The sequence below is a fragment of the Pempheris klunzingeri genome, chromosome 22 (genome assembly GCF_042242105.1).
Source record: "Pempheris klunzingeri isolate RE-2024b chromosome 22, fPemKlu1.hap1, whole genome shotgun sequence".
Lineage (NCBI taxonomy): Eukaryota > Metazoa > Chordata > Actinopteri > Acropomatiformes > Pempheridae > Pempheris > Pempheris klunzingeri.
The window spans coordinates 4329162-4350074 of NC_092033.1; the positions used below are offsets into that span (position 1 = coordinate 4329162).

At 40.0% G+C, this 20913-nt stretch overlaps 1 protein-coding gene across 2 annotated transcripts in view; it reads left to right on the top strand.

The window, feature by feature from the left end:
• Positions 1-20913, top strand: part of tbc1d22a (TBC1 domain family, member 22a) — a 112737-nt gene that overhangs the window by 72305 nt on the left and 19519 nt on the right. For both annotated transcript variants that reach the window (XM_070853764.1, XM_070853763.1), the window contains exon 12: positions 9083-9210. In XM_070853764.1, coding sequence (XP_070709865.1) covers positions 9083-9210 — 128 coding nt within the window. The remainder of the gene's footprint in view (positions 1-9082; positions 9211-20913) is intronic.

A 20913-nucleotide genomic window follows, 5' to 3' on the forward strand; every position in this document is an offset into this window, starting at 1 on the left:
ATCTGCCTGGCCTCCATCCATCTATCCATCCATCCATCCATCCATCCCTCTATCCCTCTCTCCACCCAACCATAAAGTACTTTCTGCTCACAGCTCAGCAATTTTGACTTCCATTCACTTCTCCGTCATTCCCTCTTCTTGTTTCGTCTCTTCTTTTCTCTTCTCATCTCCAACACATTCCTGCAAACACAAAAACACATTCAAAACCAACAACTTTTGCAAAGTTGCTGGCTTTACATTGAACTTGCAAGACAATGGGCTTCATTGACAAGTGCTTTTTTACTGTGTCTAATTTTTTTGTGAAACCAGAGAGGAAATGAACAAAAATGTAATTGTATCAGTCAAAAGTTTTTTTCTTACCTATAAAGAGAAATACACTTGTATAAGCATTTCATGTGTGAGGCCCATTGTGAACTCCACCCCTAGATAGATGATCCACTGTAATGGCCTCCACATCCCCCCATAGCTTACCAAGCTATTGTTTTCATTTTGCCTTCGCCTGAACAGTGTTTATCTGTTCAGGAGGAACAGTTTGTTTCTGCTCCCAGGCAACACGAATAAAGAAATGAAGGGAAGAAGGAAAATACACGTCACATCATAATCTGCCTTAATGAGAATAGTTTTTCCCCTTAACTTTAACTTTAGTTGAAACTTAAACTTTGTTAGATAGTTTGAAGTCTTGTGTTAGAACTAGACACACACCAGGAGGTAACGTTTGTTTTCACACCTTGATTCTTCTGCTGTTTACGTCTGTTTGTAATTACCCGCAATTGCATTTTGCTAATTTTCATTCCACTCAGCTGTCGGGGAAGTGTCTACGTGGTGATTATTAGCGCAAAACAATGGCCTGTTGCGGGCTGGAAGTTAATGTATGCACGCTGAGTGTACTCCCACACAGCTCAGTGACATTTCACACACACTCGCAACTTAGTGTTAATTAGCAACACTGCTTTGTCGTCTCTGTCCCCTTTCTGGTTTTCATTTTGTCAAAACAACAAATGCGTAAATATGGTTTGAATAGTTTTCCATCCAAACGCACCTTTGTCACTTAAAATGTGCGAGGCGTGCGTAAGGGCCCGAAGATGCTTTGTACAAAACAAGGTTTCACCAAAGCAAGCCTTTGTATAATAGCCATGCTCTTGGCTAACCTTGGTGCTGTCCGACTATCCTGTCACCCGCTCTGTCAGCCAGAGGGAGGGGAGGACTCACTCGCTGCATTAAAATGGATAGCGAGAGGGTGCGTACGTACGTGTGTGTGTGTGTACGTGTCTGTTTGCATGTGTGATTGTCACAGAGTAAACTTGCTGATAGAAAGGGCAAGTGTGTGAGAGTGTGAAAAAGAAACTAATATACTGTAAGTTTGACTGTGTGTGTCTACTTGTGTGTGTGTGTGGGATGATTGTATGTATGGGAGTATATGTTAGTCAAAAATGGTGTGTGTGTGTGTTATTTCTGTGTTTAGACAAAAGATAGAGCAAAAGATGAAAGAGAAAAAAAAGAAGCCCTCCCACCTCTCCCAAGCTCCGCCACACCTCAGCAAAGACATAAAAAATGACTGGACATTTTTACTGTATCTTATTCCATAAGTGCCCTGTCATCATAGTTGGGGCAGAGCCATTTTATACCCTGCTAGCTTGACATTACCACCTCTAATGAGATCACAGATAGCTTTTATCTTGTGTTACAGGATTGTTTTTCGCCCTCGACATAGCTTTTGTTTTGGGAACAATGGCCTCTCATCATCTCTTCCAAAATTACCTATCAGTGCTTATCAGATGCAGGCTCATCCACAGTGTGGTGCGCTGTGCTAAAGGATGGGGTCCTGTCTTTTTTCACAACAGGCAGACATTTTGGCAACTTGCGTGGATTTGCTGGTATTATGATTTCACTCCTGATAGAAATCATAAGTTGTTGAATCAGATTTTATGAGAATTTTTATTGGTTCTTTATTGTTTTTCTCTGTGTGTTTATGTTTGGTTTGAGACTACCAATCCATTACATTACTGACAATAATACCACTTAATCTTTCAGCTCATTAATTTTAGATTTGTTAGACAAAAGTTATTGCAAAATGAACTGATCTATTATTCTCCATCAGAGTGAGCTAGTAACCTTTGAAAAAGGCACAAAAAAAAACTTGAGCTGTTGCTGTGACTCTGGTATTCTGTTTCAGCCTGATGCCAGTTGGTTATCTGATACAGGCACATCAGTAGTTTATAGGGTATTTGTTAAGGCAATGGGAGGAGAGACGACGATTGTGGGAAGGAGGGAGTTGGGGATGTTTTTGATCTTAGCTCAGTGTTTCATTGCATTATTGTTTGCAGTATTCCCTCAGCAGGGATGGGACATTGCTGATCCGTCTGCCTCGCTCCACTTTCTCTGTCACCTTCTCTCTGCATCTTCAAATGACTGCATTTAGCTCCATCTATATATCTGTCAGGAAGAGAGGGAACACACATATACTGTACATTCACAGAGAGGGAAAGAAAGATAACGTACAGTGTTTTATGACCACATCCCCGCCATCCATTATCTGCTATATCTTTTAGCACATTGAGGCAGAAAAAGAAATAAAAAAAAGTCTGGATTTGTGCCACAAGGCCTCAGAACGTACAGAACATAACAATTTTCATCCTTCTTTTCCTCCTCCCCATTTTGCCTCCCTCTGGAGGAAAACTCTTCCATCCTTTGAAAGCACATTTGAAGGAAGGAATTACAAAGTGATGCTGTTTTATACCCAGGAAAAATAGAGGATATACAAATGTTTATACACATAACACTTGTAACACAAATCAGCTGTCAGTCATTGTACTGTTTGACAACACACTTCCTTACCTTGGGAGTAGCTGCTACGTCACCACACGGGCATCAGTGCACTGAAATGTAAATGACTGGCTGTGTCTACGGTGTACAGGATGCTGTGACGTGTAAAATGAAGAAGAAATATATAAGTTCAGAGTTCGAGGTTCTGTATTATTTCTAGCAATCAAATCAGATTTAAGCAGATGTAGCATTGACTAACTTAACTCCTTTGTACAGGGGAAGTAGATCAGATCCACCTGAGGGTCATCTGAACGGAGAGGATACATCTCAAGTCAGACTTCCTGACTACCTGAAAATATTTAAGATTTTCAGTGTGGTCTTAGAGTTTTGGACCCCACTGTACATGTATGAGATTTTGGGATTAGAACTCTGTTCTGAACAGGCAACATCTATTGCATGTCTGTTTGGCCAGGAGAGGGATCCCTGAGGTTTCTTCCTTTTTCCTGTTTTAACTTTAGGGGGAGTCTAAGGATTGAGGCTGTTGTTTGCTGTACAGATTGTAAAGCCTCCAAAAGCAGTTTGTAATTAGTCATTTTGGGTTATATAGATAAAAAACAATTGAAGGACAGCAGATATGTCTAATAGAATTAAAAGTCTGAGAGACGCGAGTCTAAACAAATCAGTAAGTCACAAATCCTCCAGGATAAAGTTTATTAAACATCATTCCAAAGTCCTGGAGAAACACCTCCTTCTCCCTTAAGTGTTGTTACTGAGGTGGCTTTCACAAAGGTGCCTCCTCCTCAGCTGCATTAAGTTACTATGTGCGAAGCAGGCAATTATCTCAAGTGAGTCAGCTTTCCCAGTATGACAAAGCTGGAAATATGCACAAAAGATTTGCAAATACACACAAAAGATTCTTCTATGATCAAACATTTTCCACAGGTTCCACATTCTATTTCTACTTGCTTCCTCTGGATTCTGTGCTGAAGTGTAAGCTTTAATTAAACTTGAAGTAAGGAGGTCAGAAAAACTGCTAGGATTTGTTAAAAATGTTAGGAGAAAAAAAACCAAAGCTGTTTATTTCTTTGCTTTGATTCTTTTAGATAAAAGCAGTGCGTGACATTGTTGGAAGGCTTTTATTTTGAAACTTCTTTGTTGCGCTCTCTGCTCGTCCCTCCCTCAGAGTCTTCCTCTCTGTAATTATCCTACTTGTACTAAGTGACGCTAACTCCCCTTAGCCTTGCTTGACGCCAGCACGTGTTCCTCCTCAAAAGAAAAGCCACTTTGTCGACATGCCTGTAATGTTTCTCTGATCTCTTTATCACTCCCTTATCTCTTTCTGTGTATTTGTTGCATGCAAGTGCTTCAGCACAAGTTCATCAACATGCAAATTGCCCAAAGGTGAATTTATTTATGCAAATGTGAGGACACACTGGCAGCGCATGCTCTGAGCCTGAATTGTGTAAAAAGGCTGGGAGCTGGATTGTGAGACTGAATTGCATAATAAGAGGCAGCAAAAGGGCTACTGTGCTTTTTAGAGTTGAAAGAGTTTTTACCTTTCTGTAGCAGCAGTTGCTTTTTAGCAAGTAATTTTATGCACTCTGAGTGTGTGACATAAAATGCTATATTTTTTATATCATTAGCAATGTTTCATTTGTTTTGTTTTATTCATATTTAAATTCAAACTCATTTATATGTATATATCATTTGGATATCATTTTATTTTGAAATTGAGGCTGCGTTCAGTTCAGGTTCTTGCCTCCTCTGGTGCCTTTTAACCTGGCCCGAGGTCAATTACACCAACTTTCCCTGTCTTCCCACACAGTCCTCCACAACCTCTGAACATCACCCCTACAAAGCTCATGCACTCTGCTCTGTCCGCCTACAGCAATTTTTCATACTTAACATTTTGTGTGTTGCATGTTTTCAAGCATTTAACACACATTTATTTAAAGAAATTCACAGGCAATACAGCCTTTAAAAAATATTATGACCCAAATCCTCAGTAGCACGTGGAGTTCTTTTGCCTTTGGGTCTGTTTGAACTTAGAGTTTAACTGTGGTTTTTATCACAGTTGGCTACTGCACATCTTAGGAAATGGGATGTACTTTCTAAGGTTACACAGCATTTCTGAAGTGTTAATTATGCTCATTTATTATTTTTATGATCACATGCTCTTTTCCAAGCAGTCAATATTTCTGTTTTTACCTACTGGAAAAGTATCTTACACAGCAATACCTAACCTTTCGCTAAAGACGTCATCGAAGAGCGACTCACCAATCATAGCTTAAAGAACCTTATGCTTTAGCCTCAATCTTATAGGAACCTTAACTAAAAACACAAGAGAAAAACTCTTTTTATCTGCTCTAATGTAACATGCAGTCATTAGCATGTCCAGCTAACTAGCTGACTAGTGTTTCTCCAAAGCCAAGAGCAAATCTTTAAATAACTAGCCTGTCTGAGTTTGTGGGGTTAAAGACGACAGTAAGAAAGCCCTATTAATGTGTCCTGGATGCTCTAAAGGTTTAGGTGAATGTTCCTCCGTTCCTCCACCTCAGCAGTTCTGTTCTGCTCTTAGGTGGATTTGGGAACTCCAGGCAATAATACCTGAGATAGCGATACACTCGCTAAACCTGCCATCCTACATAGATAACATATATAGTGCTCATTAAACACTTTCCCTCTTTCAATGTTAAGCATGAAAACACTGAAAATACAAACAATTATGAAGGTTATACCAGAACATTACAGTCTGATCACACACCTTTTCACTAAAATAGGACCAACTAGCTCTCGACTGCAAAACAAAAACAGTGCTGTGTCTTTAGTCCTATGTCCTCTCCTCTGCTGCTGATGGTGCTGACTGGCAGATTTTAGCTTTATACAACTTTATCTTCGGCCTTTAGTACGATCATGTATGTACAAGACCCTTTTCAAGGTCAAATCAACTTTTGGATTTAATGTTAGCTTAATTAGAGAAGCCTGCTTTTATTTACCTCTGTGTTGACATTGAGGGGCCCCTTGTATTAAACATTACTGAGAACGTCAAAAGGTAAATCTGCGTCTGTTATCATTAGTAAGAAAGGGAGCTTGAGAGGCGTAGCATCAGTAACTAATGGGGGTAAGGATTATCAAATGGTCAATTATAGTCTAAGAAAAATACCAGACTGGCGCTAGAGAGAGAGAGTTGACAGTGAAGAAACAATTAAATGATGAAGAACAGATTCAAACTACAGCCGCTCTGTCAGAACACACTGAGGAAAAGTGAAACGGTGAAAGGAAAAAATAGCCAGTTGGAGAGTAGAAGAGAAAAAAAAACCACAGTGCAACTGTAATTACGTTTTGTACCAAGGAGAGCATGAAGGCAGGCACAATTGGCCTTGTCAGCAGAATCCTGGGAGCCGCTCACTAGTCACTGTACGACCTCTGACCTCCCGCTGTCCGCCTGCACCTCACCAGCCACGGGCTGCAGTCCACTGTGGAGAGCAGACTAGCCGGCGTCGTGGCCTCCGTCCTAAACTTTAACCAGCAGTAGGAAGGAAGAAGAGCCTCATCAGTCAATCACTGTCTGTGAGAGATGTCATCCTCAACCTCCCTCAGCCCCCGTAACTACGCTACCCAGCATGCCGAGCACTGTGCCAGCTGGACAGCAGCCCACAGTTAGAAAGTTGCTAGTTTCAGCGGCTCAGTGCATTTTTTTAATACAATTTTTAACCTCTTCTCTTCTCCATTCTCCTCTCCTGCCGCGATAACTCCTCATGACAAACGACTCTCCCTCCCACCGCTCCCCCACCGCGCGCCCCTTCCTCCATGTGTTTGGTGAAGTTGCTAATATTAGGCAGAGCAAGTTCATTAGAGTAATTTAACATTGTCTAAAGTTGTTCCACTCTCTCCCCTTCTGTTTGGCAGCTAGCTAAGATCTGTCACCATGATGCATTTGCCATTAATGAGCTTGCCTTGTTTATGCTTTTACAGCAGCATGTGATAATTAAACTGCAGAGAGGAGTGTGAAATAATCGCTTTGTGTTTACTTCGCGCCCTGCTCGTGTGGTGGAGTGTGTGCATGGCTGTTAAATATAAGACAGGTGTCATTCAAGTTTGCCGTGTTAGTTTGAAAGTAATAATGTATGTGTTCTTAGCTGGAAATATGTTACATAATATTTCACCAATTAAAGCTTTATTATAGCTGTATTTGGGAGCATGTGTGCTTGTCAGTCAGCCCTGATTAAGAGCACAGAGTGTGAGAGAAGAGGATGCTATAGTTCCTCCCTAACTGGCTTTTCTCATAGATTCTCTGACAGCTCTTTAATTACAGCTCTATTATGAAATGTGTGTGTGCGTCTGTGTGTGTGTGTATGTGAGACAGAGAGAATAAGTGTCATGGGTTTGATGACTATGAAAGAGGGAGTCGCTGAATACTGAGTGGTATTTTTAATCTTTTGTTATGTAAAGAAGCATAAAACAAACTTTTATCAAAAACAGAGAAAGGAGTAAAGGCAGCTTCGCTGTGTCGCAGCCCCACATTGCAGCAAGTCTTCAGCTGACATTTCTGCTTCTCATCCATTCTTCTCTGCGAGTGTTCATGCCAGGCTGCCATACCATGACACTGACACTGATGCCGACGTTTGAACTCCACGTCGAGGCCGTATTGAGAGCTCTTGATGCAACGTATGGGCCTCTCTCTGCGTGGTTTGCTCGAAGTCAGAACATAATCTGAACCATTTGTACGAGGAGAAAACAAAACACATTTTCTGGGTATAAGGAGACAGATGTGGACACCTGATGTTTATGTTTGGAAAGCAGAGCCTAACAAACAAATAGAGTGGAAACTACAATATTGACTGATAATATTCAGCTGTTCTTTGGTTTGTTTTCATGTGTTATTGTTACTACAGAAGTTAAATTACAGTAATATACACAGAAACATCTGTTATGCCTACCATAAAGAATAAGTCTGGTGATATTCTTTATTGTTCATATTGTCAACTAATTCCAATACTTGACTGAATTGTCTGTGAAACCAGAGCCTGGTGAAGGGGATGGTTTTGTCTCCATTTCTTTCCAAGAACTATTAAATACACTTCAATGAACTATACAGGATAACGTGTTCCCTCATTACAATGAATGTGGGTACTGTAATTTATTTTCAGTCTCCACATACACCAGAATTACTCGCAACTGCATCAAATGTGGATTCATTTGCTGAGACAAACAGATACCAAATACACTATTTCCTTCTGTTTGAGACACTTTTGTTAAAAGCTACAGTGCCCAGCTGTCTCAGGAAATGATCGAACCTTTCTTAAAAATGAAAGCGCAGTTTTGTGACATTTTTGTTTTTTTCTTTACAGATTTAAATCTTCAAGGTACAGGAAGTCATATTGTATTGAGAGATGCACAAACAGTCTTGGTTCATTGCATTTCTTGAAAATGACAAACTACAAATTTCTAATTATCCATCCAATAAATCTAATATTTGAGTTAATGTGACTTGTTTACGAGCCAGCCTGAAATTCATAATGCTACCAGGGAGGGTAATCAAATATTTGCCATTTTGCTCGGTAACCACAACCAATGAGTGCGCCTGATAAGAGAAGGAATTTATGACATTTAGAATTTAATACTGAGCTTAGGTGGGAGTAAAATCACACACGTCTTTGGTCTGTATTGGATTCAGATCAGCGTTGAGCTTATGCAACATTAAAATCAAGAATCTTGGCAAGAAAGATAAATAGTTATAATTTTCCCGCGGGGGTTTGAAGAAGGTTTTGCACAGGCTGACCTTGTTTGACAGAGATGGACAAAAACACTTTTAATCAGGTCCTACTGGAAGCAATAATATCAAAGAAATAAAAAAACACACACACTATATATTTTACATAAACATGCCTTCTGTCCTCACCTCTGGATGCTATTGACCTACAGCGTGCACTCTGTTCCTCACTAGACTGACATGCAATAGCTTTGGAGCGTTATTTAAAAATGAATACACTCCCTTTTCTCATCTCATTTCGGTGGTGTGATGTGTGTAGCTTCTCCGACAATTCTGATAGCTCCGTAATTACATCTGTATTATGAGGAAAAGGCTGCGTGCGTGATGGCTGTGTGTGCGCGTGATACTGACTGCAGTAGTTATTAACAGAGAGGGGAGTTAGACAGGAGTCTGTCTGTGCACCACTACTAAAGCCTAAAGGAATTTCTCACCTCATAGGCATCTGCATGTCTGCCATTTCCTTTTGCTGGCCTTTACACACACTCCAATCCATGTGTGATATTGTGTTTTTACTGTTTTTAAATGTAATTATTCTTATTTTGATAGAGTCTGTGCACCGCCACATGCAGCAGTACGAGGTGGAGTACCTGCAGTTTGCCTTCCGCTGGATGAACAACCTCCTGATGAGGGAGCTGCCTCTACGCTGCACGATCAGACTGTGGGACACCTACCAGGTACACACACACACACACACACACACACACTCCCAAAGCAATATTATTGTGCTTTGTATTGTTAGCTGTCCATTTCTATCCATCTGGCTCTGCATGGGATCTCAGAAACAGGAGCATTTTCTGATAATGACAACTGTGATTGCTTCAGAAGTGCCGCTTTTGTAAAATCTGAGGTATAAAACCATTATACCTCAGCCAACCCAGCAGCTGCTTGATGCAACATAATGTAGATATTTTTTTATGAAGGTGTTCAATCATGGCAGCTTTCTCTACGACCAGTTTATTTGTAATACAGCCTGACAATGCTGCCAGTCCCCATACTGTTTGTTTTTTTTTTTTTTTTTATTTTGATTCTTGTTAATTCACCAGGATTAGTTGTTTTGTTAAAACAACACACGACAGTGATGTGTTGATGTATAGTGGTATAAAAAGGAAGAGACAAAAAGGATGCAAGGAAGGAAAGGTTTGAAAAGTGCAAATGAAAAAACATTTCTGAAGTTTTGCAGTTGAGGGATTGTAAGGGATTAGTTAATTCAGCAATGAAACAAAGATGTCAGTAGCCCTTTTCATGCATGAAACAAAGGTTTTTGCGATTTTACTTATGGTTTCATTTTAATTTTATGGCTGCTCTGTTCTTTTGTGTGCGTGTGTGTGTGTGCACGAGTGTAAAAGTCTGAAAGTGTAAAAGCCTATTACTGTGTTGACCTAGATGTCTAAATGTGTGAGAGAGCAGGATCTTAATCCCCTTCAAACACATCTGGACCTGTTCATTCTGCTGCTCTTTCACATTTACACGCATCTTAATAGGCGATGCCTACAGTTACACAGCAGTGTTAACCTCAGTTGGCGTTGTCAATAACATCTAATGTCTGCTATTGATTCAGTGGGGTGTGTGTATGTGCTGGAACGTGTGTGGATAGTCCAGCGCTCAAGCTGAGTACATATAATGGATTTTCCAGTTGATGCAAAGGTTGAGAGTGTAATACATGTGATCTCAGTGTTTGATTAGATGAGCAAAGTGGACAGAAGGAGCGTGAGGATGAATGGAGAGCTCACTGGTGACACAGCTGTGGTTTTACAAACAGGTATCTTTTCTGCTGTACTTTGTTTTTGTATGAAATGAGATGTCCCTTGGCATATTTACTCTTTGGACTATGAACTAATGGAAAATAACAGTACGTATATGGTGGTTGCAGTTAAGAGCCATAAGAGAACATAAGGAGCTGCCAGATAGATGAAGGGAAGCCAGTTTAGATGGATGAGAGATCAAGAAGTGGAGGGGGATGAGTGGGGCTCGGAAGAGAAAGGAGGGACGGTGTCAAGTAAAAATAGACAAGTGCAAGAAAAGAGAAAACGTAGAGTGAGAAAAGTGGAAGGACTTAAAAAATTTAAAAAAAAACTGATTGCACTTTAGAGCTGAAGTGCTCAGTCCGCAGCCTTTGACGAACCATAACTGGGATGAATAAATACCAAATGAATCTTGTCTAAATCTTTATGAACTCTGACTGAACCGTTGACAGCTTGAGATAGATTGTAACTGACAGGTAAAAACCACATAACAGCAAGGAGGGTATTTTTCTTTTCTTGCTTTACTTAAATTAAAACACCACAGCCATTTTTGGTGTCAGATTTAGTTTGTCTCTTGAACCCTTCAATGCTGATAGAGCTTCATTGCTGGCTTCTAAAAAATACATTTGACTTATTGTATATAATGTTTTACTTTACTGCAACTTAACTTTACTTTGCTGGTAAAGTAGATTTTCCAGCATTGCATAAAAATCATTCTCCACTGATATTTTACAGTGGAAAAATATTTTTTTCTTTTCTTATCAACTTTGAATCCTTGTGCTTTTATTTTTCCATCAATTTCGGAAGCACTTTTAATATTTTCAGTCTAAAAATTTCAGCATTACCGTTGCTTCCAAAGATTCATATTACTATAATAACTGGCAGTAATTCATCCCTGCCAGCAAAAATTCACTTTCTGTGTTCCTGATGATATCAAACTGCTGGGTCAGCTACAGTGCAGAATTTGTGAACCCGTAAAAACAAGTCCTGAACACTTCAAGTCCTCCATGACTTATGTCGACATCAGTGATCAGGAAGCCAAAAAAAGCCTATTTTTCTCAGAAGAAAAACACTTTGGTTGTCAGGAACCCACTTCCTGGTCAGCCAGCCTTTACATTACTGATACTGAATCACTACAACAAACTCCAGCGCAGGTGTTCACATTTCAAAGTGGAACGGCGTATTGTACAGACCAGTCTGTTCTGTTTACACAGTGATGCATCGCTTCAGATGAGTTCCTAGTCATGTAAATTCTTGATGAATGGACTGTTTGACAAGTTGTGTGAGTGAGGAGTGGAAAAGGGTGAGAGATGGACGTGTGAGGTAAAGTTTTATGTATCTGCCTGGATGTTCATGAACAGAATTCTTCAGGAATCAGTACAAATAATCAGGATTATCCTGATAAAGTAAATTAATTCACAATGATAGCTCTCTCTGTTACAGTATGTGAAGTCTACATGGTGTCCATAGTAACAGGCAGTTGTTTTTCATTATGCATCGGCAGTTAAGAGCTCAGCGACCAATCATCAACCCTTGAAAGATGGAAATGAAAAAGAGAGAGAAAGAACACAAAAGAATCCAGTGTGCAAAATAGAGGGAGAATACTCTAAGAAATATATGAAGGAAAGAGAAAGTACTGCTTTCAAAGTGGATTTACAGCATCATAAAAATGATACCCTGCCCTGACATTTAGTTTCAATTCATGCCTCACTTTCTGAACATAATTTACACCCAGACGTCAGAAACAGTGGCCACACTGATAGATGCGTTAAAGCCACAGGGCAGTCTACGCTTAAGTTGGATTCATTATGATATTTTGTGGATTTATAGTTTCAAACAGTACATAACAAAATAATTTGAATTATCAGACACGCTCACTGAACACATTACTGATACTGGATGGTTCTGCAAAACCACCATTTAAAAAAAAAAAAAAAAAAAAAAAGTACTCTTCCTACAGTCTCCTTGCTTAGCAGATACAGTATGGATAAGGTTTGCACGTATTTAGTTAGTTGTAGTTGAAGCCAATAAAATGTGGTTAAGCTTAGGCAATTAAGACATGAATCCTGGTCTCTGGTGTCAAAGTCAAACCTGTGGCACACCCATCCACTGTCTTCACCCTTATGACCATGTTCCCAGTGTTCTCTATCAGAGTCTGGGCTTCTGGGCTCATCATTATGAGCCATTAGGCTCTTGTGAGAGCTGTGCCCACATTTTTTGCAGGGTGTCAGTGTGTTCTCAGCAGGCGTTTGGGCTGCACTGTGGTTGTGCCTTGTCACCGTTTCTGTTTGTGATTGTCATGGACAGATTCTTGAGTTGCAGTGAGTCAGGGCCTCAGGATGTCTCTGTGCATTCTGTGGATGATGTGACGCTGTTGGCTTCTTCAGACAGTGACCTCCAGTGTGTGCAGTGGGGTGTGAAGCGGTGGGCAAGAGAGTCAGCACCTCCAAGATTGAGGCAGCAGAAAGTGCTGAGTTGTTACCTTCAGGCTTGGAGTAGGTTACTGCTCCAAGTGAAGGAGTTTAAGTATCTTTGGGTCTTGGGTCTAAGGGTAGGATTGACTGTGAGAGCCACAGGCAGATCAGCGACACTGACCCTGCACTGGGCCTGGGGACTGTCTGTGTCATAGTAAGTCTACTAAAAATGTCTGTTTTTGCCTCAGACAGGTCAGATTGTTATTCAAAGGATCCCTACAGAAAGACCTGTAAGATCCTTATGGTTTAACCAGGAACTGGGTTTATATCGTTCACTTCAAATCCACCAGACTCCATTGATAAAAACAGTAATTTTACTGAGCAGAACAGAGGGTCCAGCTGGTGAGAGCATGAGACACGGTCCACTTCAAATCTAAAAAAGAAACCAGGAATAAATGATTAAACGGTGTTGTTGCTTTGTAATGACTTGAAAGCAGCCTGAGTACACATTGTACCTGTAATACATCCTCTAAATATTTGATGTTTTACGGTGTTCAGATTTCATGCCCCACACCCATAACACGTAAACATGCACCTTTTCTTAGCAGACTCTGTCACAGTCCCTCACCTCTGGTCCTACCCTGGTAGGGATATTAGGTCATTTCCACACATGAAACGCATTCAGTAGAGCTGACGGCAAGATGCAATGCTGTTCTTGTCTGCTCTCTTCTATTGTCCTTTTTAAATCTTTTAATGCTACACATCTTTCCTCTCAACAGGTCCTTAGCTCTTGCTCTTCTCTATCATACTTGCCCTTACATAACACCGATGAGAGGCAGTCCACAAGATACAACCAGGTGGAGATTTGGAGTGCTTAAATGATATGATATGCTCCACAGATAATCCATAACAAGTGATTTCAACAAAACAGCATCCTTGTGAGTATTTCAGTTCTTTCCCCAGACTTTAGCTAAAGGGAAAATGGTCCTGAATCACAAGAGCTTGCTTTCAGAGTTCTCTCAAGGATTACTCATAAATTGTCCTTGGCTAGAATGTGTTTGGTAAAACAAGCTATGAAAGTTTTCTAAGCCTTTGTCAGTATGTTTTCCTGCGTTTGAGGTACGGCTGTAACTGACGACATTATTATTATTAGACGACATTATATTATTACATTATATTATTACATTATATTATTACATTATATTATATTATATTATATTATAATATTATTAATATTAATAATTATATTATTATTATAATATAATATATTATTATTATAATATTATATTATTACATTATATTATTACATTATATTATTGAGGTACGGCTGTAACTGACGACATTATTATTATTAGACGACATTATATTATTAGTCTGATATTGATAATAACAGACTATTCAGATTATGAATTTCACAAGTACTTAACAGATCTTCTTTATCTATTAGCTTTTAAATTTAGTGTGCATGTGTCTGTGTTTACTGTTGGCAGCTCTGTCTTAAATTCACTGTTTATGCAGGTTTACACTTTTCAGATCTTGTCTGAGGAGGATTTTAGTCTTTAGACGTGGACATGGCGTTACGTTTTTATGTTAACTGGCGGATATCAGCAGTCAGTGCAACACAAGTCGCTGGTGTACACACGCTACATCTCAGAACGGCCATTTTATTAGTTTTAATAAGTAGGCACTAAATATAACTAATACCTCTGCATGCAAGATGACTCACTCCTCAGCTACTACCGTCGTCAGCTCTGACAACACTGATATGTTTTATTCAGCTCTTACATGTCAGAGCATCCCAAGTCAGCATGAAAGACACACGCCATGACGTCACCACATTTTCAATAATTACATTTGTTGACAACTAATTTGTTCATCAGTTTTTTATCAACTATATTGATTATTTGTTGCACCTCTCGTTTAAGCCGTCTTCACAAGGATGTTTGTGAACGTAAGCACGTTTCTGTGTTTGGATGATAAATATGCAAATATGCATTATTAATTCATGTCGAACAAACTGGATGTTCAAACTCAGCTTTTTGACAGACTCCCATGAGTGTTTGGGTCTCTCACTGATATGTGGTTTTATATGCTGATCTGCTCTTGTATTCTCATAATCGTTCCATATAAACATTATATATCCTGACTTTTTTAAGTTAGTGCTACCAATTATGCTTCTCTCTCTGTGTGGAGGGAGAGGACGATTATTCAGAGGACATGAAAAGCAAAATGTCTTTCTGTGGTTTCCAAGTAGGGACACAGACTTTTCTCTATTCTTTGTTATGTGGAGGTTGAGAAAGTTCCGACCTGCGACTTAAGAAATCTTCCTTTCACTCACAAATGCCGATAATAAACAGAAAGACCGTGCCCTTTGCCACTGAGCCTGTGTGTGTGTGTATGTGTTCCAGGGGAGATTTTAACCTGAGTGTTGTAATGTCTCCGCTGTGGTCTTCTCTCTGTGGTGTGGCCATCTGTTCAGTAGGCTGATCCAGCACAAGACAGCACTTCCTCTATCTTCCTCTCTTTCCCTGTCATCTTCGCTTTCTGTCTTTATATCTGCAGTCTCTTCACAATATTTGCCTTTTCTTGTTCTCTTTCTTATTTTTCTGTCCCTTTTAAGTGTCTGTTTTACCCTCAGTCTGGTTCTCTTTTTCACATTTGTCACTATTGATCTGAAGAAGAGGAAGAGAGAGAGAAACAGATAGAAAGACACAAAGATCTAGAGCGAAACACACACACACACACACACATATACACACACATCTCTCCTCCCCGGCAGGCAGACAGACAGAAGGACAGACAGACAGGGACCAAATTATCCCTGTTGCGTGGAGCATGAAATTAGCAAGTAGCTCAGTGTGGCAGCATTAGCATGGCTGTTAAAGGGATACCGTGACATTTTCAGGTTGTGAAATACAGTCCTTCTCCTTATGGACGGCTGGATTCTCCAAGCAGGGAGCTGTTTAGCGTTGTAAGTGGCCATGTTCAGAAGCATTGTGTAAGAAGTGATGAAATGTGTCGATTCCTGGTGGAAAAAATCAGATCCTTTCCTGAAATAAGGGTCAGAAAACTAGCAAAGATGCTCGATACATATGTCACAGTCCACGTTTTAGTAATACAGCTCTTACCTCAGCTTACTTTCATTCAACACAGCACACAGTCTACTACATTTCATTCAAATATGGAAAATGTCATACTTGAGATGACTAAGCAATACATTAGTAGATGGTGAAGCAGCTATTCTGATAATTGATTCATTGTTGAACAAATTGTTCTTGTTTTTTTATTGTTACTCTAAATTATCTTAGAGGATTTAAAACTGATTCTGGACTGTTAGTCAGAAAAAAATGAGCACATTGAAGACTGAAAATTGGAAATTGCATCGATTCATCGACAAAATAATCAATGAAGCAATGAAAATATTAGTTAAAGTAGTAGTAGTTTATCTGACAGCTATTGGTTCTGGTTGCTCGTCTGATTTAATATTTTACAAAAGAAATGAAGCTGTGTGCCTAAAGTATCCTGGGAGCAAGCAGAGCAGTGTTGAACTTGGGGGGCAGAGGGAACAAACAACTCCATGACTAAGGAGCAGAGATTCTCACCACTCTCATGCTGTGCCGCTAATGTCGGCGCTTATCAATGCCACGGTCTTGTAATTTAGCCCGGGGGCTCGTTTAATATGGGTTTCATCCGCCATCCCTAGTGGCCACTTTTAGTTTTGCTAGTAAAAGTAATTTTTTGCTGAATACTTTTATCACCTCAGACCTCAGTATATGTATATTTCTCCTAAATCCTCAGTCTGTTTTATTACTGTCATTTTCTTTTCAGTCAGCATCTTGTCGGAGGGTGCAGTTTTCATTTTGTATGCAGTGTTTGTCTTTCCATCTTTTATGCCCCTTACATAATGACTATTAGCAAGTGGCTGATTCCTGCATTTTATCTTTCATATTTTAATGTGAACCCCATTTCTCAAATAAATGACATAAAATGAAAGATAATGAGGGAAACAGAATTAGATTAAAAGATACTTCTTTAGGATGTTGATAAAAGATTAAAAGTCTCGACCAAGATTGTTCATCTATTTACAGAAATATTTGCAGCTTACCAGAATTTGCATGCCTGTTTGTAACAGACACGGTTACCTCCCAAAGTGGTCCAGTGTTAGGTGATGCTACTTCGTCTTCCCTTTTATTCTTCTTGAATAAAACCCTTCACATTCAGCTCAACATCCAGTTCAGTTCAGTTGTTTTATTGTCATATGTACAGATAAAAACAAGTTTCACAGCACAATGAAATTCTTGCTTTGCCCTTTTGCCTTTAGTGCCACTTCAGGATTAGAAAGGAGGAGATAAATAAACGGTAGCTATACAAGAAAAACTATATACAGTTGAAGTGGTAGAGTATCACGTGCACAGGCTCATGAATAACTAGTAAAATCCTTCAAATGTTGCATAGCCTCGGGTATCTACTCTTCTACTATTCTTCCTTCCAGTGTCAGTGCCAAAGGGATGAAGTACAGGAAGGAAAAAGCTGGTTTTCAGTGAAAGAGATGCTCCTATTGAGCTGAACTTTTTTTGTGTCAGCATTGTTTAATCAAAAATAGAAGTGGTTCTCAAAGTAAAACCAAAAAAATAACCTTATTAAATGCAGCTCTTGAGACCTTCATATCTTTCAGTACACTCACAAATTTGTGTTGATTGTGTTGGAGTCAATTATCAGACTATACGAGGGTTACATGCCTTCTCAGATATGAATGAAACACTTACCTGTTAATGGAATAAGAGGGAGATTGTGTGACCATCCCAGGGGAAGTGGCCCTCCGCATTGTTCCTGCATCTCTGTCTTCTGTCTGTTGTGATATTTGGCTTTGTGGTCACTACAAACTATAAGACAGGCTTCTGTAGAGGGAGCCCTGACCATATACACGCCTAGCCTTCCATAACTACACACACTCGGGCATAAAAATCCTTCTCTCTCTGTCCCTCCGTCACACTGCCACAGGCATGAGCATCAATATTTCACCCTCTTTCTCTTTCTGTTGTCTGTCTGTGACACAATCTCAGCAGGAAACATACTTAAGTTTCTCAAAGGTAGCATTTAACGCAGAGTCAACGTGCTTGGTTTCCTTAACAGTGTCTCTGTTTTTCTTTCCACCTTTCCATCCATACTAATTGTCTTCATTTTCACATATGTACTGTATACTCTCAATCTCATCCACTGTGTTTATGCACATTGTCTGCTATTGTTTCAAATTCAACTCACACAGAAACATAAAGTGGCCTAAGCAGGGATCCAAAATAGACTAAACTCATTAGAAGGTGGGAATTCAGATTTTATTATTTTTTGTTGTTTGTTTTCCGCTCTGACTAACCTTAGTGCTTGGCAATTTAAAATGTAGCCTAGAGCAAGACACCACATTGGAGAAGCACACACAGGGACACAAACTATGTTAGGTTAATTTTGAATGTATTTAGAGCCGTCCCCCTGGAAAACTTTGGCATTATTTCCCTTTATAAGCCCCCTTACGCCCTTTTTAAATGGATTGCATCGTGACCTGAGTATCGTCGTCTCTGTCATTAGGGTGTAAATTTATCCTGGAGTCACACACCTTCGTCCCACACACTGTCCTAGCCCATAGGGATGGATATTGCAGAGGAAAACTTGCACAGCTTGTAGCAGGTAATGCCAGCTCTCGCCAATCACTGTTGTTATGGATTAAAGGTTCTAACTGGAGCCACAAACCACCAGGAAACAATGGTTGCAATCAAATGTTCAGTTTATTTATCCAGAGAATGATGTGAATGTTGATTGCCACGGTGGCTGCCATTGTTCCGTACAAAGAAAGAAACAGATTACAATATTTTGCTCAAACAAATCATAAATCCAGCCTTTAAATCAAGTTAAACATTTGCACATTAAAGCTGCTGCTACTAACATTGAGGGTTATTCAAGAGACACTTGGCAAACACTTACAAACACTTAATCAAGGCGAAGGTATTTGAAGTGCTTATCCAGGCCTCTGTAAAGTGGGAGTACACCGATCCGCCACTTGGTGTCTCCTTGTGGAGATCAGGGGAAATAAACTCGAGGCTTCTGACAACAATCGTGCACACACACACACACACACACACACACACACACACACACACATACATACACACACAAGATCTGCTTTAAAACTACCACTCAAGTTTCAGCAGTTCATCATATTATATCTGTCTAATTGTTACATCAGTTTAAATCTGCTCGTTTATCATCTTACATCACTCCCCGGCACTGTCACCTTTTCAGCTCGTCTGAAGTCGGTCTGTCAGGGTATTGAATTAGTTCCACGTCAGGCCGGTTTGTAGTCAGACAGCCGACGCAGGAAACACTGTGACATTGCAATACTCCTCACTCTCACTCTGCCTTCTACATTCCCTTTCCCTCCTGTGTACCTTTAGCCTCCTACCCTCTCCGTCTCTCAGGCACTCCCCCTTACGTCTTCCCCGTCTCTCTGCTGATTCCTCTCTCCGTACCCCCAACCACCTTTATCCCCCACTACTCCCTCCCACTTTCTCCCTTCTTTGATCAGCTGCGCTTGTCAGTCAGAGTGTAGCCTGTCTCAGCCAATATGGCTGCCCTGACACATGGGGGGTGGACGACCAAGCATAACAATGGAGGAGGAGAAGAGGTAGAGACAAGTTTGACGGAGTCACCTTGACTCCTGCGACAAACTTTATTTTGCAAATCATAATGATAAGAAAGCCTTGAACTGAAGCAGCAGATCTGGCAGAAGGGAGGAATAGTGTCAGAGAGACGGGTGGCAGAAATGGAGAGAGAGCAACGGTTGGTGGAACAGAGTAGAAAAGTTTTTGATAAATAGGCCTGCAACTAGTCCTGCCTCATTATCTCACGTGTTTGTTAAAAGATGGTGCTCTAGCAGGGAGTGGTTTAGCCTAGCTTAGCATAAAGACTGAAAGCAGACAGAACCAGCCTGCCTCGCTCACCCCAAAGTTACACAATCCCTCCCAGCATCTCTGAAGTTCACTAATTAACATGTACGCAAATAGTCTTTTTGCTATATTAACGTCAGAGTGGTATTGATTTTCTCATCTAACTCTTGGCAAGAAGAAAGAATGTGTGTTTTCCAAAATGTCAAACTTTTCCTTCTCTCAAACTTAAACTTTTATTCTTGAATGTATCCTAACATCTTCTTTTGTTTTTTTTACTGCTAAATCGGTTTTTCTTTCAATAAAATGATGAATTGTTTGATGTATGAAATATTTAAAAAAGGGTGAAAGAATACATGTCATGTCATAACTGAAGAAGGTGGAACATTTATTATTATATACATACATATACATTATTAGATTTCATCTTTGCCTGACGAATGATTGATTGTGCCTGCTGATCCCTCTATGTAATGTTCCTTTTTTGGTGTTTTAGACGTCCATGACTTGATAGAGGAGCATTACTACAGTGACTACAGGTGCAGTGGCACAACAGAATTTGCACTTTGTCATACAAATTTGCACTATTTTATTCTTTTCCTCCTTCCGCTGCAGCCAGTGAAGGCAACAGATTTCAAGTTAATGTCGGAGCGCCATGAAAATGATCGGTGACAAATCAAAATACCAAGATTGCTCGTTAACTCAAGTTGTTTTTGATAAAGATAAATCGTTTTTTAGCGCATGAAATATTCCTCAGTCATATTCATGAGAAAGAGAGAGACGAGTGGATGACAGACATTTGTTGAATGAGACCGAAGGAGGTGACGGATTGTGAGAGCAGAGGAAAGATGGAGGGGTGATTGAAAAGGAGGGAGAGAAAGAGAGACTGGATTTCAGAGTTTCACAATCCCTATAAGTTCATCGGTGCTCTAAACCATGAACTCACACACACACACACACTCTCAGACAAAAACTCATAGAAGAAAGGAAATTAAAACGGTGCGAATCTTTGGGGACTGATAAACACTCTGCTGCCGTGTGCCACTCATACACTCACTCATCTGTGTTTGTGTGTACGTGAGAGCGTGTGTTTGCTTGCTTCAGTTGTTTGGATTGGAGCTGCAAGGTTAGACCAACAAGCCAATCACCTGCCAGTTTACAACTCACATCACGCCACGCTTCGCTGTTCACAAACACTCCTCTTTTTTTTCTTCTTCTTTCTCTCCCTCACCACGCTCTGCACTCTCTCTTCTATTACTCGCTTTCTTTATTTCCCTCCGTCTCTCTCA